At 36.6% G+C, this 25822-nt stretch overlaps 1 protein-coding gene across 12 annotated transcripts in view; it reads left to right on the forward strand.

The window, feature by feature from the left end:
• The window catches only part of CENPE (centromere protein E), a 39125-nt gene extending 14702 nt beyond the window's left edge, over positions 1-24423 (forward strand). For 2 of the 12 annotated variants that reach the window (XM_085579004.1, XM_085579007.1), the window contains 28 exons: positions 163-317; positions 1756-2070; positions 2830-3141; positions 3289-3447; positions 3937-4146; positions 4385-4678; positions 4781-4939; positions 5695-5937; positions 6320-6364; positions 7124-7366; positions 7876-8085; positions 9004-9297; positions 9400-9558; positions 10305-10547; positions 10927-10971; positions 11734-11976; positions 12832-13032; positions 13115-13255; positions 15763-15975; positions 17156-17365; positions 17839-18048; positions 19116-19337; positions 19972-20175; positions 20753-20865; positions 21351-21448; positions 22013-22172; positions 22583-22845; positions 23647-24423. In XM_085579004.1, coding sequence (XP_085435130.1) covers positions 163-317; positions 1756-2070; positions 2830-3141; positions 3289-3447; positions 3937-4146; positions 4385-4678; positions 4781-4939; positions 5695-5937; positions 6320-6364; positions 7124-7366; positions 7876-8085; positions 9004-9297; positions 9400-9558; positions 10305-10547; positions 10927-10971; positions 11734-11976; positions 12832-13032; positions 13115-13255; positions 15763-15975; positions 17156-17365; positions 17839-18048; positions 19116-19337; positions 19972-20175; positions 20753-20865; positions 21351-21448; positions 22013-22172; positions 22583-22845; positions 23647-23744 — 5462 coding nt within the window. In that variant the 3' untranslated portion in view covers positions 23745-24423. The remainder of the gene's footprint in view (positions 1-162; positions 318-1755; positions 2071-2829; positions 3142-3288; positions 3448-3936; positions 4147-4384; positions 4679-4780; positions 4940-5694; positions 5938-6319; positions 6365-7123; positions 7367-7875; positions 8086-9003; positions 9298-9399; positions 9559-10304; positions 10548-10926; positions 10972-11733; positions 11977-12831; positions 13033-13114; positions 13256-15762; positions 15976-17155; positions 17366-17838; positions 18049-19115; positions 19338-19971; positions 20176-20752; positions 20866-21350; positions 21449-22012; positions 22173-22582; positions 22846-23646) is intronic. The other 10 variants (XM_085579005.1, XM_085579009.1, XM_085579006.1 and 7 more) reach the window with 10 other exon arrangements.
• Positions 24424-25822: the final 1399 nt, after the last annotated feature.

Raw genomic sequence — 25822 nt, forward strand, 5'->3', positions numbered from 1 at the left:
TTCAGACCTGGAGCTTAGTCTTTTAATTGTTTGCAACAGTAACATGTACTTTTCTGGAATTATAACTATATGACATCCAGAATGCAATATAAATCTTCTGCTTAATTTAAAACATTTTTTTTTCTCTTGCACTCGCTTATTAGTCTAAATTTAAATTTCTAGATTTGCTTTCTCACGTGGGGCTGGAAAAAAAGGCAGCTGACTTAAAAGGAGAACTAGAAAATGCTTTGAAAGAGAATGCACTTCTACAGAAACAAGTAAATGAACTATCAGAATTTCAATCTCTACCAAATACTGTTGAGATGCAAAAGAAAGAGGTAAAAAAAAAAAATTCTAACCTTTTTTTCTTGGTTTTGTGTTTTACTTCACTGGTAATGTACTAATAGAGGTCTGTTGAGTATGAAGCTTTAAAGCCAAAAGTTGTCATGAGTCAACCTGAGATTTTATGATTAAGTTTATTAAATTGTTGCTTCTAAGATATTTAATATTTGTTCCTAGGAATAAGTTTGTTTAGTTTAATGTTTAGTCACTGACTACTATAATTATGCCTTATTTTCTAGTCCAACCTTTTCATGTCTATTTGCTGTGGTCACCACTGACAACTGAATGTATAGATAAAATGGTGTTTGATCCTGGGCACTATTCTAGAACTGATTTTTTTTTTGTGTAATTGAGCAAAGAGAAAATGTCAAGATCTCTTAGCAGAAATTCTGCTTGAGAAGTTAGAGATTTACCTTGCAAATTCTAGAAAATTTGTTAGGAAACTCTTTTATTTCCTAACAGGTAAGGGGTTAGTAGACTTAAGTATGCAGTAAATGTTTTAAAGGCTTTGCTTGCACACACTTTCTAGCGTTTTTTGTTCTACAAACCACTTGCTACTAAGTATGTGCAGTGAAAATTATTCAGGGCAAGTAATCTGCAAACTCATTAATGCTTTGCAAAAAATTCCAAACCTCCAAGGGTCTACTTCCACTAATCAACAAAATGTAATTAAATGTTAACAACTTCATCTCTCTGTTGATGCCTTAAATTTTTAGCTTCTATATTGTTCAGATTCTGTAATGCATTAGTGTATAACTCTGAACTCTATACAAAACACTAGTTAGCTTTCTTCACATTTTGTTCGGACTGAACAGTCCTTCTGGGCCTGGGAACAAAGGTCACACCATTTACCTCAGGCCCTGGAAAATAGAAACAAAAGTGAATCAGGGACAGGGGAGAAGCAAACTGGGGAAATGTGACTTTTACCTGAAGCTATAGTTGAACAATTAACCTCTGATATGCAAACTGACCAAACTTCTATCCGTCTGAGAACTTGTGACTGTTGTCCATCTTGAGTGTAGTTTCTGCCAGGCTTTTGCACTACCCAAGGTATATCCTTTGAAGGCCTTTAATAAATACCCACTTTATTCTCTAACTCTGCCTTGTCTCTGTTCTAGGTAGCCAGTCCAAGGGATCAGTATTATGAAGAAAGCATTGATAAATGTATAAATTCAGTTTAGGAGTCCAGTCTTAGCTCAAATATAGGAAATAGAAAGTATTGAAGAGTTAGAGATTTCGGGTCTTGGGAATCCTTCTTTTTTAAAAATTCTTTCTTAGAGAGTTCCATCCCAACAGAGCAAAACCCAATGTATTGTGTATGTTTGCCTGTACTTTATTTCCTACATCTTCACATGTACCTGGTTTTTATTATGTAGTTCTACCAAATACTGATTTAGAAACCATTATATATTAATAATGTTTTTCTGTTGGCAGATTCTTGAAACATGTGAGGAGTTACGCTTATTAAAATTGGAAAATGAAAAGCTACTTTCTGAAGTAGCTGATAATGAAATGAGACTTAAACATATGTCTGAAGAAATTGAAAAATCAAAAGACAATCTCACAGATCTACAACTGAAATATACGAAGTCTGATGAGGAATATACAGCACTTAAACAGCTCCATGAAGAAGTAGAACAAAAATACATAGCTGCATCAGAAACCAATGAACAAATGAAACTCCAAATAGAATGCCTATCTAAAGAAGCACAAGAGTCTAAAACAATTTTGGATGAAGTTAAATTAGAGGTCAGTGTCAGCTTGCTCCTTTTTACATATGAGACTTGAGGAATTAATTGAAAGTGCTAAAAAAACTGTTTTGGATAAATAATCTTAAAGGTGTAAATGACAATATCACTGGCTTCCTCTGGTATGAGTGGGTATTACTTATTCTGTGCCAGGAGTATATTGAATGATTAGTCAGCTCAATGGACTCTTTATAGGCAAAGACGTATAATTGCTCCAGATTCTTCTGTAATTAACCTTTTAATTATTCTTTTTCCATTTTTAAGTAATATCTTCATTATTATCAATGCTGCTCTCACCTACTGTATGTAAAGTCATAGAAACTTGTTGGTATCTGGAGACCTGTTAGAACAGGAGTTCCTTCAAACCAGACAGAATCAACACAGAAATTGGCCATTAGAATGGAAAAATAAATATAAAACATTTAAAAATAAAAAGAAGTGAAGCGTATGTATTTTTAACAAAGCTTTGGGCCCAGCTATGGTTTTGATAATTCCTAAACTATGCTACAGTTTGATGTGTATGTTTTAGTAAGACTTTCACTCCTAAGGAGCCAACACAGGAAGGTTCCTGTAATGTGACATAAACAAATCCTTATTTATTGTGGGCAAGAGTATAAGCAGTGACCTAGAGAGAAATGACCTTGCTAGCTAGCATCTTTCTTCCTTTCTAAGCTCATAAAAGAATCTGTGAGAACATGTACATATAATGGAGTTCTGCATTACAATGAAAGTGTCTGTCCTTTTCCTTTGCAAACTAAAGCTCTCTTGCAAAATGAAAGAAGTGGAAGAGAAAGAAGCAGATCAAAAACAACTTCTTGAGCTAAGAGAAAATCTTGTTCGGACTCAGCAGAAGTTAAATGAACTGGAACAATTAAAAGCGGAAGAAAGGATTAGTGAAGTGAGAATTGAGGCAAAAGATTTGGAGATCCAGGCAGTCTTGCAGCAGCTTACAGAATGTCAGGAAGAAATAAAAACTCTAACCCAGGAAAGAGATGACCTGAAGCAAAAAGGGGAGTTTCTCCAAGCTGAGACAGAGCAACTCAGAGAGGATATAAAGGACACTGTTTCAATGGTAGGAGAAAAACTTATGAACTATATTAAAATATTTAGAAGAATATGGGAGTGGGAGTTTGTGTGGTCGTTTTTAATTAAGGAATGCTTACTAATATTACAAAATGCATGTATTTTCTTTGTGGATTTTCTCTCTTGTATTCTAAAGAACATCTTGGCACATGAAGATTTGAGAAATACACAAAATTCTCTGAAGGAATCCCAGAAAATTGTCAAGAAGTTGGAAAAAAGTATTTCTGAAAAAGAATCTCAGATTCTGAATGTTGAAGAAGCACTAGGGAAGACCATTGAAGAACTCCAAATACGGGTAAAACCTTATGCAATAATGAAAACAAGCCCAGTTAATCTGCTTATAGTCTCTTCTGCATGTCCTTAAACTTTTTAGGCTCTTGATAGCAAGTGGGCAGGAAAAAGAGTACTGCTTAATCCAAGTCTTGACCAGCTGCTGCTGTTTCTGTAGACCTTCAAGATGTAATGTATAGTCAATAAAGCTTTGCTTAACTGGTGTGCCCCATGGTTGTGGATTTGAGTGGTGGCATTGGATGGGAAATGGAAGAGGAGATGAGGGTTACTTAAGTGTAGAAATGAGGCTGATTTATATTTAAAAAAGGAATTTCATGATTTATAACAGTCCCAATGAGAAGTATAACACGTGGTTGTCAATGGCAGCTCAGATCCCAACACACTGCAGAAGGCTGTTATATAAATACTTTAGGAGAAAGAATCAAACAAAAATTTGGCATTTAATTTTATATTGAATTGAAGAAAATGCTGTCTTTGGGTTTTTTTTAAATAGATCTCAGAAATGACAGAAGAAATGAAAATCATCACATCAGAGAGAGATCAGCTGGCTGAGGAGAAATCAGGAAGTAATATCTGTAGAGAAAGTGATCAGCTTCAGCTGCAAAAGGAACAAATAATATTCCTTACACAAGAGAACCATTCATTGCAGGAGAAGCTGGACAGTTTACTTTTGAAAAAAGAGGAGCTTGGGGAAGGAACTTCGGTAATTATGCTAAATCTGTAATGGGAAGCTTGCTTACTTAAACTTTTGCTTCAGTGAAATGTTTGCAAAACATGGTACAGAAAAGAATCGTGGTAATTGACTGCACCTTAAAAATCCAAGTTTATTATGGATTACTTGTGATCTGATTATTGTACATAAACAACACGTCAAAGGTATCACATGAGTTTTTCCTAAAGCTGCATCCTGAATGTGTTTATTTGAATCTCTTACAAAATAGATACCACAGATTCAAGGACAATCTATGGAGCAAGAGTTATTTCTTCTGAGAGAAGAGCTGAACCAGGCACAACGGAGATTGCATGAAATGGAGGAAGCCAAGGCCAGTGAATATCAAGGGGAATCTGTAAAAATGGAGAGAGCAGATGTTACTCCAAAACCACATGACTCCCAGGAAGTCAGCACCCAGACAGAAAGAGATGATGATGATGAGGAGGATTTTAAAATGCAACTGGAAAATCTCCAGAATGAGAAAGACCAGCTTAAAGAAACTCTACAGGAGACAATTAGCAAGGTAATAAAAGTAGTTCTCCTCCCATAGGAGAACAGCTTTAGTAGACTGCTTAGCTTTTGCAAGTGTTGTTCAGGTGTTAATGTACTTTAATTGTGTCCAAAGAACTCTGAGATGCAGGAAGAGTTGAGATGTACTCATGAATCTCTTGGACAACTTCAGGAGAAGATTGTGGAGCTGAAAGGAAATATTTCAGAGAAGGAAAATCAGCTTTTGAAGGCACAAGGGGCATTGAAAGAAAAAACTGATGAACTGCAGCAGAAGGTCAGAAGCAGTTTTGTCAAGAAAATTACAAGTTCTGCTGGGTTTGGCAGCCCGTGTCTACTGCATACTTCCTTTTCTAGGGCTCATACATCTGAAAAGGAAACCCATTTTTTATAACTAAATATGTCTTGGTGATGAATGACTGAATATTATTTGGAGCACATAATGCACTTTAACCTCTCTCCAATTTCCTAGTCTTAAATTTTATAATTCTAATAATGTAAAATGGCTATCTAATTCTGGAGATCTTTGAGCAACTTTAGGAGAGTGTAAATCATTCTTTAATTTGTTTCACTATTATGAATTTGTTCCTTAAGTTCTTGTTTTCATGTCTGAATACACTGTGGATTGTAGGCTTCATTTTTAACACTCAGTAATGTCAACTGTGGATACAGCAACTGAGGCATTTTTCTGGATTTAGAATGTCTTGCATGTTTTTCCACATTTTACTTTTGCCTTCCACTGAGTCAGAAACACTGACGTTTGATTGGCTTTTCAGGAAAATTTTGTCTTTTTTGGCTTACTACAGCAGTAAACTTTCCTTAAAACAATCCATTTATAACAACCATAGGTACTGACAGTGCTTCTGGATGATGATGCAACAACACTCTTCAATCCAAACCTCATTCCTGGGTTCACAAGAACATTTAGGAGCTTATTGTGTTACTCGTATTTTCTCTAAGGCATCAAATTAGTTTTGGCCTTGCAGGAAGTGATTATAAATACCAGTACTGGTTTGGATTTGTTCTTTCCAGCTCACTGATGTCACTGAAAACCTGACTCGTGTCTCAGCTGAGTATGGCAACCTCCTGGCAGAAAAGCAACAAACTGAAAAGGCAATGAGTGAGCAAGTGTGTCAGCAGCTTGAGAGCATCACTTTACTTAACCAGGAGAAGGATGAGCTTCAGCAAATGGTAGAGACTTATAAAGAAAGGGAAGAACACTTGTTAAAGGTTCAGAGGCAGGCAGAGATTTTGAAGGACAGCCTAACGAGCAAGGTGAGGGGTGTTGGTGTTTAGTCTCTATTATGTATTCTGACATTTTGTCACGAGTGTGTTAAATTCTTTCTCCATATCAATCCTATTTAATTTTTAACTCTCAGGGTGTCATTTTTGTGTTTGGCAAGCAAGCGTGAACATGGGCAAAGGATTTTGTCTAAGTTGCTTTACTGTCTTTTAGTAATATCACTGTTTTGTGGTCTCCGCCTTGTAATCCATTGGATTGGTCCAGCTTTGGAATGAGTGTGAATTTATCTGATGAGTGCATATTTAGTACAATATTCAGGTCTTGAACATGTCTTCCAACTTTTATAACAGCACTTTTTAGACAGCATGGGCTTACCTGGGTTTTTTATCTTTGGTGCTTTGCATGCTCTCGAAGGTGCAAGAGGCATTGAAAGAAAAAACTGATGAACTGCAGCAGAAGGTCAGAAGCAGTTTTGTCAAGAAAATTAAAAACAAGTTCTGCTGGGTTTGGCTGCCCGTGTCTACTGCAAACATCCATTCCTAGGGGTCTAGTACATCTAATAAAGAAACCCATTATATTTATGTGTGGGTTCTAAATGGCTGACCATTATTTAAAATCAACAATGCACTTTAATTTCTCTGTATTTTCCCAGTCTTAAATTTTATGCATTTTAATAATGTAAAATGGGTATATAATTCTGAAGATCCTTGAGCAACTTTGGGAGAGCTTAACTCATTCTTTGTTTCACTATTATGAATTTGTTCTCTACTCCTTGTTTTCATGTCTCCATACACTGTGGATTGTAGGCTTCATTTTTAACACTCAGTAATGTCTCCTATCAACTGTGGTTGTGGCAACTGAGGCACTTCTATGGACGTTGAATTTTTTACGTGTTTTTCCACATTTTACTTTTGCTTTCCAGTGAGCCAGAAGCGCTGACGTTCGATTGGCTTTTCAGCAAAATTTTGCCTTTTTGGCTTACTACGGCAGTAAAACTTTCCTTAAAACAATCCATTTATAACAACCATAGGTACTGACAGTGCTTCTGGACAATGATGCAACAACACTCTTCAATCCAAACCTCATTGCTGGGTTCACAAGAGCATTTAGGAACTTATCATTCGTTATGGTTGTATTTTCTCTAAGGCATCAAATTAGTTTTGGCCTTGCAGGAAGTGATTATAAATACCAATACTGGTTTGGATTTGTTCTTTCCAGCTCACTGAAGTCACTGAAAACCTGACTCGTGTCTCAGCTGAGTATGGCAACCTCCTGGCAGAAAAGCAACAAACTGAAAAGGCAATGAGTGAGCAAGTGTGTCAGCAGCTTGAGAGCATCACTTTACTTAACCAGGAGAAGGATGAGCTTCAGCAAATGGTAGAGACTTATAAAGAAAGGGAAGAACACTTGCTAAAGGTTCAGAGGCAGGCAGAGATTTTGAAGGACAGCCTAACGAGCAAGGTGAGGAGTGTTGGTGTTTAGTCACTATTATGTATTCTGTCACCGGTGTGCCAAACCCTTTCTCCATATATATCCTATTTAATTTTTAACTCTCGGAGCATCATTTTTATGGTTTGCCAACAAACATATACATAGCCAAAGAATTTTGTCTATGTTTGGATACTGATATTTAGTAATGATATTGTCTAGTGGTCTCCACCTTGCAACCCATTGGATTGTTCCAGTTTTGGAATGAATGTGAGTTTACCATATGTATGCATTTTTAATTAGTACTTGTACATGTCTTCCAACTTTTAAAAGGCACTCTGTAGACAGCATGGACTTAAATAAATTTTGAATCCTTGGTGCTTCTCACACTCTGAATAACATGTTTGCTTTGGAAGATTTTCTGCTTTGGTTATAGTGGTTTGATGTTAAGAACACTGTAGGAGAGTGGATGAAACAAAAATTTGGTATTTAATTTTATATTGGATTGAAGAAAATGCTGTCTTTGGGTTTTTTTTAAATAGATCTCAGAAATGACAGAAGAAATGAAAATCATCACATCAGAGAGAGATCAGCTGGCTGAGGAGAAATCAGGAAGTAATATCTGTAGAGAAAGTGATCAGCTTCAGCTGCAAAAGGAACAAATAATATTCCTTACACAAGAGAACCATTCATTGCAGGAGAAGCTGGACAGTTTACTTTTGAAAAAAGAGGAGCTTGGGGAAGGAACTTCGGTAATTATGCTAAATCTGTAATGGGAAGCTTGCTTACTTAAACTTTTTCTTCATTGAAAAAAAATTGCAAAAGACTGCAGTAATGTTGTGTTACTTTACTGCAGACCATTAAACAGCAGATTTATTGTTTACTTGATATATAATGCCTCCATTTATTTACCTATGGACATCTAGTACCATGATGTGACAAATGTTTTTCTGTAAGTAAAATATTGATACTGGATAATGATGTTCTACATTGATCTGCACATGGATGTGGTTGTAATAATCAAGTAATCTGAAGCTATAAATGCTCATCTGGAAAGGGTCATTATGCTTTTTTTACAGTCTGTGTAGAACTGACTTCTTTCCTTTTTCAGTGGATGGGACATAGCACTCAACACTTGATATAACTGCATGTGCTGACTGTACTTCTGTGTGTGGGTGGATATATATATATATATTTATATATATATACATATATAATGTTAACCTATAAGTAAAATAATCTCTATGCATTTATTTTAATATTTAAGATGCCATGGACAAAATTCAAGTAAATAGTTTTCTGGGCCTAGATAGCACTTTATACTGCTGAGACAAGAAAAAGAGATAAGGTCTCTAGTTTTGAGATGGGAGAGGTTTGCTATGGAGCTTATTTGTTGTTGCTATTCCTCACTATGCTAAAACTAAGACAGTGAAATTTCTGATAACTTCTAAAATAAGTTCTTGCTTCAAGTTTTATTTTCACATGTCTCTTATTTCACGAAACTTAAATTGAATAAGGAATTTGATCAAATTTTAATACTCTAAAAGAGTACCAATCTGTCTAAAGCAGTTCTGCTGTCTGTTGTACATAATCATCCTGTCTGTGGTGTCAGATGAGTTTTTCCTAAAGCTGCATCCTGAATGTGTTTATTTGAATCTCTTACAAAATAGATACCACAGATTCAAGGACAATCTATGGAGCAAGAGTTATTTCTTCTGAGAGAAGAGCTGAACCAGGCACAACGGAGATTGCATGAAATGGAGGAAGCCAAGGCCAGTGAATATCAAGGGGAATCTGTAAAAATGGAGAGAGCAGATGTTACTCCAAAACCACATGACTCCCAGGAAGTCAGCACCCAGACAGAAAGAGATGATGATGATGAGGAGGATTTTAAAATGCAACTGGAAAATCTCCAGAATGAGAAAGACCAGCTTAAAGAAACTCTACAGGAGACAATTAGCAAGGTAATAAAAGTAGTTCTCCTCCCATAGGAGAACAGCTTTAGTAGACTGCTTAGCTTTTGCAAGTGTTGTTCAGGTGTTAATGTACTTTAATTGTGTCCAAAGAACTCTGAGATGCGGGAAGAGTTGAGATGTACTCATGAATCCCTTGGACAACTTCAGGAGAAGATTGTGGAGCTGAAAGGAAATATTTCAGAGAAAGAAAATCAGCTTTTGAAGGCACAAGGGGCATTGAAAGAAAAAACTGATGAACTGCAGCAGAAGGTCAGAAGCAGTTTTGTCAAGAAAATTACAAGTTCTGCTGGGTTTGGCAGCTCATGTCTACTGCATACTTCCTTTTCTAGGGCTCATACATCTGATAAGGAAACCCATTTTTTATAACTAAATATGTCTTGGTGCTGAATGACTGAATATTATTTGGAGCACATAATGCACTTTAACTTCTCTCCAAATTCCCAGTAATAATTTTATTCAATCCAATAATGTAATTCAGAAGATCCTTGAGGAACTTCACGAGAGAATAACTCATTCTTTAACTTAGTACACTATTATGAATTTGTTCCTTAAGTTCTTGTTTTCATGTCTGAATACACTGTGGATTGTAGGCTTCATTTTTAACACTCAGTAATGTCAACTGTGGATACAGCAACTGAGGCATTTTTATGGATTTAGAATGTCTTGCACGTTTTTCCACATTTTACTTTTGCCTTCCACTGAGTCAGATACACTGATGTTTGATTGGCTTTTCAGCAAAATTTTGTCTTTTTTGGCTTACTACAGCAGTAAACTTTCCTTAAAACAATCCATTTATAACAACCATAGGTACTGACAGTGCTTCTGGATGATGATGCAACAACACTCTTCAATCCAAACCTCATTGCTGGGTTCACAAGAACATTTAGGAACTTATCATTCATTATGGTTGTATTTTCTCTAAGGCATCAATTTATTTTTGGCCTTGCAGGTAGTGATTATAAATACCAATACTGGTTTGGATTTGTTCTTTCCAGCTCACTGAAGTCACTGAAAACCTGACTCGTGTCTCAGCTGAGTATGGCAACCTCCTGGCAGAAAAGCAACAAACTGAAAAGGCAATGAGTGAGCAAGTGTGTCAGCAGCTTGAGAGCATCACTTTACTTAACCAGGAGAAGGATGAGCTTCAGCAAATGGTAGAGACTTATAAAGAAAGGGAAGAACACTTGCTAAAGGTTCAGAGGCAGGCAGAGATTTTGAAGGACAGCCTAACGAGCAAGGTGAGGGGTGTTGGTGTTTAGTCTCTATTATGTATTCTGACGTTTTGTCACGGGTGTGCCAAATTCTTTCTCCATATCAATCCTATTTAATTTTTAACTCTCAGGGTGTCATTTTTGTGCTTGGCAAGCAAGTGTGAACATGGGCAAAGGATTTTGTCTAAGTTGCTTTACTGGCATTTAGTAATATCACTGTCTATTGGTCTCCTTGTAACCCATTGAATGGTTCCAGCTTTGGAATGAGTGTGAATTTATCTGATGAGTGCATATTTAATACAATATTCAGGTCTTGAACATGTCTTCCAACTTTTATAACAGCGCTTTTTAGACAGCATGGGCTTACCTGGGTTTTTTATCTTTGGTGCTTTGCATGCTCTCGAAGGTGCAAGAGGCATTGAAAGAAAAAACTGATGAACTGCAGCAGAAGGTCAGAAGCAGTTTTGTCAAGAAAATTACAAGTTCTGCTGGGTTTGGCTGCCCGTGTCTACTGCAGACATCCATTCCTAGGGGTCTAATACATCTAATAAGGAAACCCGTTATTTATAACTAAATATGTGTGGGTTCTAAATGGCTGACCATTATTTAAAATCAACAATGCACTTTAATTTCTCTCTATTTTCCCAGTCTTAAATTTTATGCATTCTAATAATGTAAATTGACTCTCTAATTCTGAAGATCTTTGGGCAATTTTGTGAAGCTTAACTCATTCTTTAATTTGTTTCACTATTATGAATTTGTTCTCTACTCCTTGTTTTCATTTCTGAAGACACTGGATTGTAGGCTTCATTTTAGCATATTGTGATGTCTCATACGGATACAACAACAGGGTCATTTTTATGGACGTAGAATGTCTTGTATTTTTCCATTTTACTTTTGACTTCCACTGAGCCAGAAGCACTGACATTTGATGAGCTTTTCAGCAAAATTTTGTCTTTGGCCTTCCCCCAAAGTTTTACTGCCATAGTGTCTTCCTTAAAACAATCCATTTATAACAACCGTCGGTACTGACAGTGCTTCCGGATGATGATGCAACAACACTCTTCAATCCAAACCTCATTGCCGGGTTCACAAGAGCATTTAGGAACTTATCATTCGTTATGGTTGTATTTTCTCTGAGGCATCAATTTAGTTTTGGCCTTGCAGGAAGTGACTATAAATACCAATACTGGTTTGGATTTGTTCTTTCCAGCTCACTGAAGTCACTGAAAACCTGACTCGTGTCTCAGCTGAGTATGGCAACCTCCTGGCAGAAAAGCAGCAAACTGAAAAGGCAATGAGTGAGCAAGTGTGTCAGCAGCTTGAGAGCATCACTTTACTTAACCAGGAGAAGGATGAGCTTCAGCAAATGGTAGAGACTTATAAAGAAAGGGAAGAACACTTGCTAAAGGTTCAGAGGCAGGCAGAGATTTTGAAGGACAGCCTAACGAGCAAGGTGAGGAGTGTTGGTGTTTAGTCACTTTTATGTATTCTGATGTTTTCTTACGGATATGCTAAACTTTTTTATGAACTTGTTGATTTTTAATTCTCAGAGCATCATTTTTATGGTTTGCAAACAAACATGAACATAGCCAAAAAATTTTGTCTGAGTTTGGATTCTGATATTTAGTAATGATATTGTCTAGTGGTCTCCACCTTGTAACCCATTGGATTGTTCCAGTTTTGGAATGAATGTGAGTTTGCCATATGTATGCGTTTTTAATTAGTACTTGTACATGTCTTCCAACTTTTAAAAGGCACTCTGTAGACAGCATGGACTTAACTGGTTTTGAATCCTTGGTTCTTTGCACACTTTCTGAATGCCAGACTATGTTTGAAGGTCTTGCATTTAGTTCTTGTCAACTCATTCTTTTCATAGTGTTTGCTTTTGAGCTTTTCACCTGTCAAAATTTTTGCTTTTTAGATCAAAATGTGTATTTGAGGTTTGCTTCAGTTTAACAAATCTTACTTTTCAGTAGAGGAAATACAAGTGCATTGTCCATTTTTAATGATCATCTTCTATTTTAATTTTGTTGTGATGTAGGTATAGGTTGATTGCCTTTTCCTTTGATTCCTCTTGTTTTACAGGAGACCAAAGTTGATGTAGAGTTTTCTGGGTGTCACGCTATTCCTCTTCCTTGTAAATTTTTTTCAATGTTTTTAGAACACTAAAATTATTTTTAAACTTTTCTTTCTACTGGTGTGATTATAGTAATTAAAAATTGTGATTTTTGGATTTGACTACTTCATAGGATGCATAAAGACGGCAACCACCAAATTGTGATTTGTTTTTCTCCACTATTCACTGTAGATTCAGCAATTAACTGAGACCCTAAATAGTGTAGCATGTGAGAAGGACGAGTTATTAGCTGAAAGAACTAGTCACTCTTTACAACTTAAAGAACAAATCTCATCAGTTAATCATGAAAAAGATGAGCTAGAAAAACTTCTTCGGGATGTCAGGTCTGAGCGGGACCAGCTCAAGACAGAATTGCAAAGAAATTCTGAGATGGTGAGTGTTGCAATTAGCATACCTGAGTGACTCGTAACTTCCGGTCTTGACTGCTACTTAAATAAGTGTGTTTTTATTTTAGTGTGTTGAAACCAAGGCAAAACTGGAAGATGCTTTAGAACAACTGAAGCAGAGAAACCTGAACAATATTCAGGTAGACCCAGTGGATATTGCAAAGGAGGTGGCTGATGACAACTTGAAAGAAAAAACCTTGAAAATTAAGGTAAGCTTATTTTTCTGTTTGTTGTAAGGATGCACATAGGTACTTAATGACACTCACCATGAAGCATAAGCCTTTTGTGCATTATGTATAAAGTGGTTTGGTTTGCATATCTTACTAAGATGCTCTATACCATGGGATCAGTTGATTTGCTGTTATTGTTCAGTGATTGCACATCAATTTAATGTTCACAGAATATCTCACTTACTTTCATTACTGTGCAGCCACCCCAATGAAAATATCTAGTCATGTAGGATCATAGAATCACTTAGGTTGGAAAAGACCTCTTAGATTATACATTTCAACCCTTAAACCAGCACTGCCATGATCACTGCTAAACTGTGTCCCTAAGTGCCAGATGTACACATCTTTGAAGTAACTCCAGGGAGGGTGCTTCCACCACTTTCCTGGGCAGCCTGTTCCAGTACTTGACAGCCTTTTCAACTGAGAATTTTTTCTTTATAATCAGTCTAAACCTCCCTTAGTGCAATTTAGCACATGTTACTGGACAGCAGAGGTCAGCCCCCACCTGGCTACGCCCTCCTGTCAGGCAGTTGTAGAGTGGTAAGGTCTTCTTGCAGTCTTCTTTTCTCCAGGCAAAAACACCCCCAATTCCCTCACACACTCCTCACAGGACTTGTGCTCCAGACTCTTCCCTAGCTCCATTGCCCTTCTCTGGACACTCCCCAGCACCACAATGATGTTCCAGTAGTGAGGGGCCCAGAACTAAACAGAGGATTTAAGGTGTGGCCTTGCTAGTGCCGATCCCTTTCCTAGTCCTGCTGGCCACACTACTGATGACACAATCCAGGATGACCTTGGCCAGTGGGGCACATGCTGGCTCATGTTCTGCCAGCTGTTGACCAGTGCCCCCGAGGTCCTTTCCTGCTGGGAAGCTTTCCAGACACTATTCCCACAGCATGTAGGACTGCATGGGGGCGTGTTGTGATTTGGCAGTTCCCTTTGTTGAACCTCAAACAGAAGCACTTTGCCATTTTGGTTTTGTAAAATCCCCCACCAAATCCTCCCTTCCATTATTCCCCATCAAATACTAAATTGATGTAAATAAAATAATTTCATTAAAGTGCTTCTGCCATCAAATGAGGAATTCCTCAGACCTTTTGAGTATATTTTCACAGATATGAGAAGTACTAGTAACCTGCCAAAAGCCAAAATAAACCAGGATTTATGAATGTGTATTGTTGCATATAGGTAAAGCCTTATAAAATAAGGGCCTTGTTAACCTTTTAAAATCGTGGCTCAGGCCTGCTACTTTGGCTAAGTAGCAGGGAACTATGGGAGAGTGACCCAGCTGGAATAGGGGTACAGTGGGGTACAGAGACGTGAGACACGTGCTGTGTGACTGCCATGTGTCCCCATCGTGGTGTATGGTGGTTGGTTGACTTGGGCTTGTTGTGCCTTAAAGCTGTGAAACTGATAACTGGCTAACTGCTTAAAAAGGCCTGGGTTTTGCAGTAAAGGGCTCTCCTTTGCACTGCCTGGGGACTCTTGCTCTACATTGTCACATCTGGCACCCAAACAAAAAGAAATAAAATTACAATGAAAAAGTAAACTACAACCAACAACAAAGCCCTACAAAACCCAAAGTACTAAATTACAATGAAGAAATAAACTGCAATTCAACAAAAGAAGTCCTTACAACCTTTAAACTACAAAGAGCAGAGTTTAAACTCTACTACAGTAACATAGAACTTTATTTAAGAACCACAAATCAATGGAAAACAAAATACCAGCACAGCTTATAAAGTTAAATCATAATGGAGTTAACATCAGCTGACCCCTTTTAAGAGCACTCGCCCCTTTTGACTTCTGTAGTATATAGGATCTTGTCTGCCTCTTCCCAATGTTCCAGTGTTTTTACTGTGAGGTGAAGAGTTAAGAAAACTGGTGAATCTTTATTCTTTCAAGTAAGAAGCAATGATGGAGAGAGTATGTCAGGGGAGTTTTATACTTATTTTAAAATGTGTAACATAGACTATTAAAGATGATTCTGGAGTTGCAGTTTACTGGGTTTTCAAGCCTGTAGTGCTACTGAGCCTGCTCACTGCTTGTTCACAGCTTCCTTTTCATGGCATAGTGCTAGGACCCACTTCATGAGCCCTTTCCTTCAAGAAAGAAGAAGCAGATAAACCTGGGAGTCCATCCTGACAGAAGACCAGCTGGAAAACTTGCTAATAGGGATTTTTTTTCCCTGCCTGATTTACAAGTCTCGATGTGGCCAGGCAATCTAAACCACAAAGAGAATTTGAGCTTGTGAAATTACTTGCTGGAAAACTGAGAAATTATCTGGGTTTGTGCCTGGATTTGTTTTTTTCTTATCCCTGTGGCAAGTCAAAACTGAAGCCTTAATCATAACTTTTCCTGTTGTAAAACTAGTACATACCGTAGGGGTTAGTCCTGAAGTCAGGTAATTTACTTTATGTTTCTGTTTATAGCTAATCACACTTTTCCTTATTATGAACAAATTCATTTATTTCTCTTGCATTTAGGAGCTTCTTGAGAAATTCCCAAATATGGGGAAGAGATATGAATGTCTCTCTACAGTGTCTCTTAAGCTAAAGAGTGAACTGAACAGTCAGAAAGCACTGATAGCTGTGATACTGCCTCAGCTTACACTGGAGCACAGTAAACAAGTCAAAACACTTCAAACTAAAAATGAGGAAATGAATACTCGTCTCCAGAAGTTATTGACCAAATTGAAGGTACCAACTTATAATGCTGAATATGTGGATGCTTCATATCACTTGGATTTGGGTTTAGGTTTTTTTAAATAAGCTCTCAATGGTAACAGCTAGGATTTTACTCTAGCTTGGGTTTGGAGAATCCATACATTGGAGAAAATAAGTTGATAGTAGTTGCTGTACAATCTTAGAAAACTGCAACTACTTAGTTATGTAAATCAAACTTAGTTTTTAACTGTAGTTCAGCTGTTTTGCACAGGATTATTTAATTAATGTTATTCCATTTTAATTGGAAAATGGAATTTCCTTTCTGTACTCTATAAATCAAATAATAGATTACTTTCTCTGTGGGGGAAAGAGACATGCAAGATGGCTTGGAGATGCATGCTTACTCTGCTAAACTATCCAGGTAGTTTGATTTGACAGCCTTGAAGATCTTTCCCAGTTTGGAATCAGTTTCTCCTCTGGACTAAAATTATTAGCAAAAAGGTTAAGAGTAGTTGGGAAAGAATTCCTGTTAACATATGCAGAAGTACAGTATATGACAGAGTTTTTTCTGTTTCTTTATTTACCATGAAATATTAAGGGCTGGGGTTTTTTCTGGGTTTCAACATGGAAACATGCACAGGCCTGGAGAGAGAGGGTGAGGTTCTTGAGAGTCAGTGATGTCTACAGCTACCCATTAACTTGCAAGCTGACTAATATTCCAAAGAGCCTCATTTTATAACTTAACCCAGCCATTTTAGGTTCAATTTTTTTCCATAGATGGCTTTTAACTTTCATGGTTAAAGATGCTTAAGATTTAACTAGTGAGCTCTGCTAGAATAAAGTTTTGAATCAGCACAGCAATATTATAATTTGCACCTTTCACAACTCCAAGAGAAAATAAATATAACAAAGAACACTTTGTTTTTCAAAGTTTAGATTTGTTGAAGGCTGTCTAGAGCCTTTTAGACTTCTTGGCTTTTTTTGGAGTCTACAAAAAATAGTGTAGTGGAAAAGTGCTGTCTCAGATAAAAGTTTTACATGCCATTACTATAATGCACATGTGAACTTGATTTTCTTGGTTATGTGTTAGTTATCCTGGGCATTTAGAGGTTCAGAGAGTAAAAGGATTGAATTATAAAATACTGTATTTTGGGTGGATGCAGGGTACCAGTTTAAAACAGGCTCATTAATACATTCTGTGCTTCTGCAACAGCTTCTGTTCAGCTCTGTTTGCACAAAGAGAAGAGAGTACCACACTACTGTTCACAAGTATGAAATTGAGTTGTTTGAGGAAAAGAGAAGACAAGATGACCTACAATCCCAGATTCAATATCTCAGGAAGATGAATACAAAGCAGAATGAAGTATCATCTCAAGAGTTAAACAGCAGTGAAGAGCTGCAGAGTTTGCACTTGGATGTAGAGGTAATATTTGGTAAAAAAAATAGACATAAAAACCCAAAACTCCAAGGCATGGGTTCATGTGGTGGTGGGAATCTAATGGCAGTGGATTTATCTGTTAAAACTTTTCTAAAGAGGGGGTGAAGGAGTAGAGTTATTTTTTTATGCTGCTAGTCCTATAATAAGAGGATTTTGCTTCGTAAAGCAGCTGAAAATAAAATTAAAAGGTTAGAAAATAGTGGGAATGTTATTTACTAATTTGCCCTTTCCAATACATACTATCCAGTACCAAGATGACCTGTTCTTTAGGAATGTAGGTTTTCTTGCTTTCCCAATAAGGTGTAATTTTGAATCTTAACAAAACTCCTTTTATATGACAATTAGATGCTAAAATGGATTTCCTGCTATACTGATAGCTGAGAGGACAGAAGGTGTATTTAGACATATGATAATCAAACCAGTACTGAAATTTTAATTCCCTTTTTTTTCTTTATAAGAGCATTCTCAAAGATGTATCAGAAATGGAAAATGAACTTCTCTGCATAGAAGCAGAGTTACAGCAGGAAGAAAGTGCTAGAAAAGAAACAATACAGTTCTGGGAAGCTTGTTCAGGAACTCACTGGGATGCAGAGGAACTGAAAGAAGAACTAAAGAAAGATAATGAAAGACTCTTGCAAGTCTTTAAATTCTGGACTCCTAAAGTAAAGGTATAATTAAATGTTCTGGAATCAGAAATATATTTTGTGTAAACACTCTGTGAATGCCTATGATTGAAAAAAACACTGAAATGGCTCTTAAATGATCATTCATTTATTATCAGCACTTAATTATACTTTAACTGTAAGATGTAGGAATACTTAAAAGATTTTTAAAGTTTTTTATAAAGTGAAAAACTTGCTTTCTAGAAGACTTTCTAGGTAATAAATGTGAGGGGGTGTGGGGTTGTTTATTTGGGGTTTTGTTAATCTGAATTCTGGTAAATGTTGCTTTTCTTGCCAAACTTTATCAAAAGTACTATAGCCATATTTGAAACTCAGTTAAATTTATATTTACACTCCTTTCTTTCTTATGCTTACTGCTTTCCTCTTTTGGAAACCTGACCAGCATTTTTCAGAGTTTAGTGCATCATGAACAGAATTTCACAATATTTCATCTTTCTGATTAAATATTAAGTTTAGCCTATTTTAAAAAGTTTCTTCTGTAGAGTCAATAGTGAATCTTGATATTTTTGGGATTTTGCAGTGTTGGCAAGGTTTTTGGAAGAATTCCCTGACCCTAATATTAACAAGCAAACAAAAATCTAGTAAACATTGTCATTTCCTGACAATTGTGATGTTTTTATTTATCTGACATGTTAAACATGTGGGTTTCTAGAACAGTCCAATGTGTAAGTTTGATTTCCTTTAGTCAGTGTATATATTCTAGTTAGAAAAATCAGTGAATAATTATGGTTTTCTGTGGCTGACTTTAAAGAAGTCTTCCCAATATAGTTCCTTTTGTTTCTCTAATATTAGACGCTGAGTTAATGCAAAAATACTGGTGAACCTGCAATACACTGTCATCTTCTCTTGTGTCCCTTCCTGCCTCCCTCTCTTGAAACTGTTCTTTTGAGTGATAATGTTACCATTTGACAGCAAGCATTGTCAAATAGGGCACCGGAACAAGAATGTGAAAATAATACAGGCTAAGGTACTTCCTGTTTCTTCACTTGACATATTTCTAGCAGATTAAAAAATTATTTAAAATTATGGTGTCTGATGCTTCTGATTTTCAGATACTCCTTGAACTTTCTTCAGAGCTGGATGCCAGAACTGCTAATTACAGTAAAAATGCTGATGCTGAATTAAAAGAGAGAAAAGAGAAAAATGAAGAGTTGCTTCAGGATCTAAACACTCTAAAAGAAAAACTGGCCCCTGGTGGCTCTTCCACTCTGGCATTAGAAGAAGAAAATTATAGGCTTCATAATAAATTAAAGACTGCAGAACAAGATAAAAAGGTACCAATATTTGCCCCTAAGAACTTCTTTGATGCTTGCTTTCTAAGGGAGAGTACTCCAAACTGAAAATAAGTATTGATGGCAACTGTAAATCTATGCCACCACAATACAAATAGAGTACACCTTATTTTAGTAGGTCTTTTATTTCCAAAGTGGAATTTTGAGCTCTTGCTTGTAACATGATTATTTTAATAGCCTGATTTCTGTACATAAATAGGTTTTCAGTTTAGAAATTATATGAAAGCCTTATTTGCTTTTGAAGTGTTGACTTTAATAGGGTGATAGTCTTGATGCTTCCTGTGAGTATATGGTATTCACTATGTCAGATATGAAGCTGGAGAAGAATTCTCTATTTAATCACAGGAATTCAGAACTCATTTCTTTCTCTTTTTTTATGCCACAGTTACCCTTCTCCAAAGCACTTTTTTCTTTTCTTAGACATGAGTGTTCTAGACTATTAAAAGATGACACAAAACAGTTACCTGGACATAAATAGTTGCTATAGAGCCTGTAGTGTTGGGTTTTTTTGTGTTTGGTTTGGGTTTTTGCTAGTTTTTCCTAAGAATATGACCATTTGCTGTTACTGTCTTTTAACATAACTGCTTATAATTGAGTGATTGATGTATCTCAATAGGCTATGGAAGTGAAAATTCAGAAGTTAGAAAATGTAATATATGAAGTAGGAGAAAGTGTCAAAGAGAAAGAGGACATGATAAGCAAGCTACAAGCTCAGATAAGAATAAGAACAGAGACAAGTGAGCTCACTCAACTGCAAGCCAAACTGAATGAGATGGATAATTGCCTCAGGACTGCCTTAACAGAGAAGCAGAGTCTTCAGGTATGAGCAAAATACTTCACTCTTCTTTCTCTGATGAAAGACACAAAGCATGCTTGACAATAGTTACAGGTGAAACTTAGCTCTCCATAGTCAATGTATTTGCTTTGTATGGCATTCCTTGAGTAAATTCCACTTGCCTGTTTAGCAAGCAGTTCTGCATTCTACCAGTGCAACCTTCAGTGGCAACATTTTGAATCCATATTATGATACTAGAAACTTATCACTTGTATGCGATGCCTTTCTGAAACACTTCAAACTATTTAACACTTTTAAACTGAAGCATGAACTATTTACTCAATGTGATATAGTTGCATGCTAATTTAAAATTCCCAGATATATATCTGCTCAGAAGTCAGCAAAACTTGCTCAAATGTGGTTGGCATGTAATACACCAGAGTAGGATATTAACCGCTTCTATAGTGCTGGTTGGTAATGTGAGCCACCTTTGTGAAAAATAACTTCCTGCTCCTGGTCTTCTGCAAAATCTAGCAGATCATAGTAAAGATACAAGGTAAACAACCCTTAAGTTCATCGCTAAGTAAAAAGCCCTTATTTGTACTAAACATTTTATTTTCAGGCAAAATTAGATAAAGGTGCTGAGCTGTACAAAGAAGAAATTGACCACCTAAAAACACAATTGGTAAAATGTGATCTGGAAAGAATGAAACAATCCAACTCCTTTGAAGTGAAGTAAGTTCAAATTTTATCTTCTTACAATTCTCAACTACTCCATTCTTAGTTTCTACTTTGCTCTTTTCCCACATAATAAGTAGTAAGTATTCAGCTTGAGGTGTTGTAAGTTTTTATGGTGGTTAGAGAAAGTAAAATCTATATGCATCTTGGGCTGCTTACAAAACTTCTCCCTATACACCCACCAAAATTTCTCAATCAACCGTGTTCAGCCAAAAATTAAATAACTGTTCTGAAAAGAAGGCAAGGGGAAAGCACTAACTGAAAGCATTCTCTATTTCATTTAGAGAGAAGGGGTACACCAAGAAGAATTAGTCCAACTTTTGGGTGCACTTTAAATAAAATCTGATAACCAGATTTATGTAGTTTTTCTTGTATAACATGAGTTTGTCTTGTATTTGATTGCTCATTGGAATTCAGCTGAAACTGTACCAACTATTAAACTGAGGTTTTCTGATTTTTTTTTCCCTTCCTGCTTCACACAGACTTGCTAATTATAAAGCCCTTGCAGAACACCGAGAACAACAGTTAACAAAGCTAAAAGAAGAACTGAGAAGAGCACACCAAGAGCAAGATGTTACTGGTAAATCCAAAATAAATAGAAGGGACTCTTTCACGTTAAACACTTGAGTTTTGAGGTTAAATGTTTGAAGACCAGATTGAGATGCAGGCCTTGCACTTAAAGGATATGAGGAGAACTGAGTGCATTGGAAGATGAAGTGGAAAGTAGATTACACCAGCTGCATATGAACTGCATTAGAATCACAGCAGTTGTGTTTTTCTCCAGCTACATTTGCCCTTGTGGAGGGATAAGCGGCAGTGGTGGTTACTCGTGTTGCCACTTTCTCCTTGACATATGAATATCTAGTTCTAATCAAAGCTATGACATACCTGGAACAATAAGTAGTTTGCCTTTAAATGGCCCAGTGAGGAATCTGTCATGTTTCTTAATATTTCCCTGGCAATGTGAATACTGGGAGGTGTATTTTGTGTAAAAAAGACTAACTGTTGTAATGGCACTTGTAACCCAGTGAGGTTTTACATATAAGACCACAAGAAGGATTACGCTAAAAAATTGGTTTGGTATTTGTTTGGTTTTAAGCACTCTCCGAATAAGCACACACAAATGTATAAATCTGTTTTCTAGTGCTGAAAGAAGCAGATCCTCAGCAATCTCCAATACCCCTTACTTGTGGTGGTGGCAGTGGTATTGTGCAGAGCACACAAATACTTGTTCTAAAATCTGAACAAGCTAAGCTACAGAGAGAGAACTTGCAGCTGAAGAAACAAAATGACCTTCTACTGAGGTAAGTGGACAGCTGACTAGCAGCATGTCAAATAATTTGTTGTATTTATGTATATCATTAGTGTTTGTTTCTGGGAGACTATGGAAGCAAGTAACCATGAATTTTGCATTTCACGTCACAAATTTTTATTTAAAGCTAGTGTTTTATGGCTCAAAAAGCTATAAAGGCCTTTTGAACTTTAAACTGCTTGCTTTCTCAAGAATCTTAAATGCTGGAAGATAGACTTGAGTTGTATGTTGGAAGGAATTTCAGCTTCAAAAAAATCTTCTGAAACCAAGATAGACAGCTATTGTACTGCCATGCCTGTCATATGTCATCTGAAAATACAGGAACTGTTGTTCAGGACTTTTTTCTTAAAGAAACTGCTTTAAATGCTTCTTAATTGAATGCTGGGGTTCTTTTCTTTGCAGTGATGAACTTCAGCTGAAAGAGGAACTCAGGAAATGGAAAGAAAGAGCACTAAAATGGAGAGAACGATCCTCAAGAGAAACTACTCAAGAGACAATACCAAGGTCTCCAAAGAAGGCAGTGTCCTATTTCTTTAAAGAGCAAATGCCTTCACCCTGCAAGGAAACTGTTTCTCAGGAAACAGTGACTCAGGACCTTCCAAAGCCTTTGCCTCTGACTTGTCCAACGAATTTCTTTGATAATTCCAATTTGGGTGTGCTAACAGGTGCGTAACTGTGGGAGTGTCCTATACTATTGGAAGATGCAAAATGTAAGGGATGGCCTGAGATCTTAAACTTGCATGATAATTTTTCCTGAATGGTCTGTCATATGACTGTTGAAAAGATGACAATCTGACCTGTGAAGCTTCTGTATGCTCTACAGAATTGAAATACCAAAATGAATCCTTCACCTGCTGAAGAATATACAAACTTTTTTTTTTCCTTTTCTGCAGTGGAAGTGTTGATGAGTGACTTTTAAAAGTGAGTCAGCAAAATATTGGTATTAGATAGCTGGTGCTCTAAAATGTTTTGCTTTTAAACTTTACATTGGTTTAGCACTGATTTCTGGTACAACTATATAAAGTTAACTGCTGGTTAACTTTTTTCTGAAGTTTTTTAACATGGTAGATTTTAGTCTTTGTTGCATGTGCTACTCTGCCTGGCTCCAGCTGCAATAATAGCCTGTTTTGATGAGAACTTCTGTTCCTCAGCCTCACTTCATATTTCTTATATCTGGCCTGCTGACTTTTAGTGACCTTCTGCCCTCATTTTCAGAAGGCCCCAGCAGACATGTTAAAAGAGTAGCCAGATTTTGAGGTATTAGTAGCAGACTTCCAGAAAGAACATGACTCATTGTTGGCTTTGTGATGGCCAATTTGGTAATAGCACAGTTTTCCTCACAACACAAAGCTCCTCAGAGGAAAGCTTTCATAGCTGATGTACAACACACTAATCAAGATTAAATCACTGTATTCCTGCTGCTTGTCTAACTGAGAAAAGCTTTAATGTTCTTATCTTCTGTACAGATACACAACCTCTGGGCACAGAGTCCACAGAAGAACATCTTAAGCACTTGTTCGGGACTTCAGACAGAGATAAAGCCCCTGATTGTAGCACACAGTAAAGATGCACAACCTGCTAATCTGCTGATGTTCTGCTTAGATGTTTGGATGCAGATTTTTTTGATGGCCAGGAGAAGCTAATGTATTTGAAGAAAAATATGGAAAAAAGGAATGGATCACAAACTAATCTACTGTGAAACTTCCCAGTCTCAAACTTTTCCTTCTGTCATTCCTAAAACAGCCCTTTTCTGGGGTGTTGATATTTATATCTTCAGAGTGCTGTTGACTTGTCAAGAAGTATTCTTTTTGTTTCTTAGCATGTGGTTTTTATACCATACTTTCTTTAGGCCAACAGAAACTGCATTTTCACCACAATTTCGACTTCTTTGGACACTACAACCGAAGCTACTGATCTTCTGTTTGTAGAGCACACAATCAAGGGTTCCTCTTAAACTCCTTAAAAGTTTCTGCAGCTCAGCTAATTATGGTACCGTAAGTAACTTTGAATTTTGCATCATTTTTCAATATATCTGTCTGAAGTTGTGTATTGGATTTTTTTTTAATAGTAAGCAATGGACTGCACCCTCTTCTGCTTCTCCCTTCTAGTGAAGGGAAAACAAACCAGATCATTGAGACAAGATGGACTCTTATTAACCTACTTATCTGTATTGTGAGACCTACATTTTGTATGTTTTATATGTTTTATTGACAATAAAATGTTAAGTGTTAAATATGTAAAAATGTTTTTGCTGTTCACTTGTGCTACGATCCAAGGATTCTGACTGCAACATTCAGTGCCTAAATGCTACCAAATTACTATCTCTTATATGGATTTCATCACTTCTATCATTATTATTCTTCTTGTCGCCATCCTTTATATAACCTTCTGCAGCCATTACTCATGCAGAAGCTTACTGTTGTCAGAGTTATATGTAATTCTTTGAGTTTATCAGAAAATGGTTGAAGTCTGAAACATAGATCCTCCTCACTTTCCTCTCCTCTGTGCCCTCTACTGCCAACTAAACAGGAGTTGGGCATTCAGAACATGCAATCAACTCCATAAAGGATGAAATCATCATGAGATGAGAAAGTCATACCTAAGGAAGATAGATACCGGTATCAAAAGCATCATCCTTATCTTATAGGAATAAATCTCTGTGATGTGAGGTCCTGTTTGGGTCACCCAAACTGACAAGCAAATGGCTACACTGACATGTTCCTGAGCATTCAGCAGTTACTGAAACTGGGGGAGTTGCACGAAGATTAGATACCTCATGGATGTACTTCTTTAGCAAAGAACCAACTTTCTATTTACTTTAAATGGTTGAAAACTGCCAGCTACTGGGCCTACTAAGAAGGTGCAAGGATTTATTTCAATCTCTTGCCTGGAATGTGTTTTGAGAAGCTTTTTAAAGGCATGATGAGCCAAAAATATACAAGGTATATTTTATATTATTTTATATAAAATAAATACCATTACAGAGTTGGTCACTGCAATGTCTTCTTTCCAACCACAGCCACAGGTATTTATTTTCTGACAGGAATAAATGCAAAGTGCTGGGGTGTCGGTGGTGGTTTTTTGTTTGTTTGTTTAGTTTGTGGGGTTTTTTGGTGGTTTTTTTTTTTTTTTTGAGGTTAGTTAGAAGTTTTCTGTGTTTGTTACTTTCTTTTATTTCCCACTATGATGAACAAGATTTCCTTTGGCTTACCAGCATTTTGGTGTTCTAATAAATAGACTGACTTATTTTCTTACAGAATTGGGAAAGAAGGCATGAATATATAGATCTGCCTCTTCTATATACAATTTCCATTGGATTTTTTTTGTTAATTATTGCTTGCTTGGAACAACTAAGTTCAGTGATTTTTTTATGGGGATTGAACTAAAAATAGCAGAGACTTACTGCAACAGGTCTGTGGCTGAATTTGGGTGGCAAAAGCTTAGGGGCAGAAGGATAAATTATTTTAGCATATTAAGTCATTACAGGTTTTGTTTACTGGTAAGCTGTTTTAAAAGGCCTTAAAAGCAATCATAGTTTAGCAGAAAGACAGGATAAACTGAAGTTTGTTTATGTGTGCCCCAGTTTATCCACAGAAGTAGCTTTTTTGAAAACTAACTGATGTTTAGGCAGGACACCAAATC

The sequence above is a fragment of the Lonchura striata genome, chromosome 4, assembly GCF_050655825.1.
Source record: "Lonchura striata isolate lonStrDom1 chromosome 4, ASM5065582v1, whole genome shotgun sequence".
Lineage (NCBI taxonomy): Eukaryota > Metazoa > Chordata > Aves > Passeriformes > Estrildidae > Lonchura > Lonchura striata.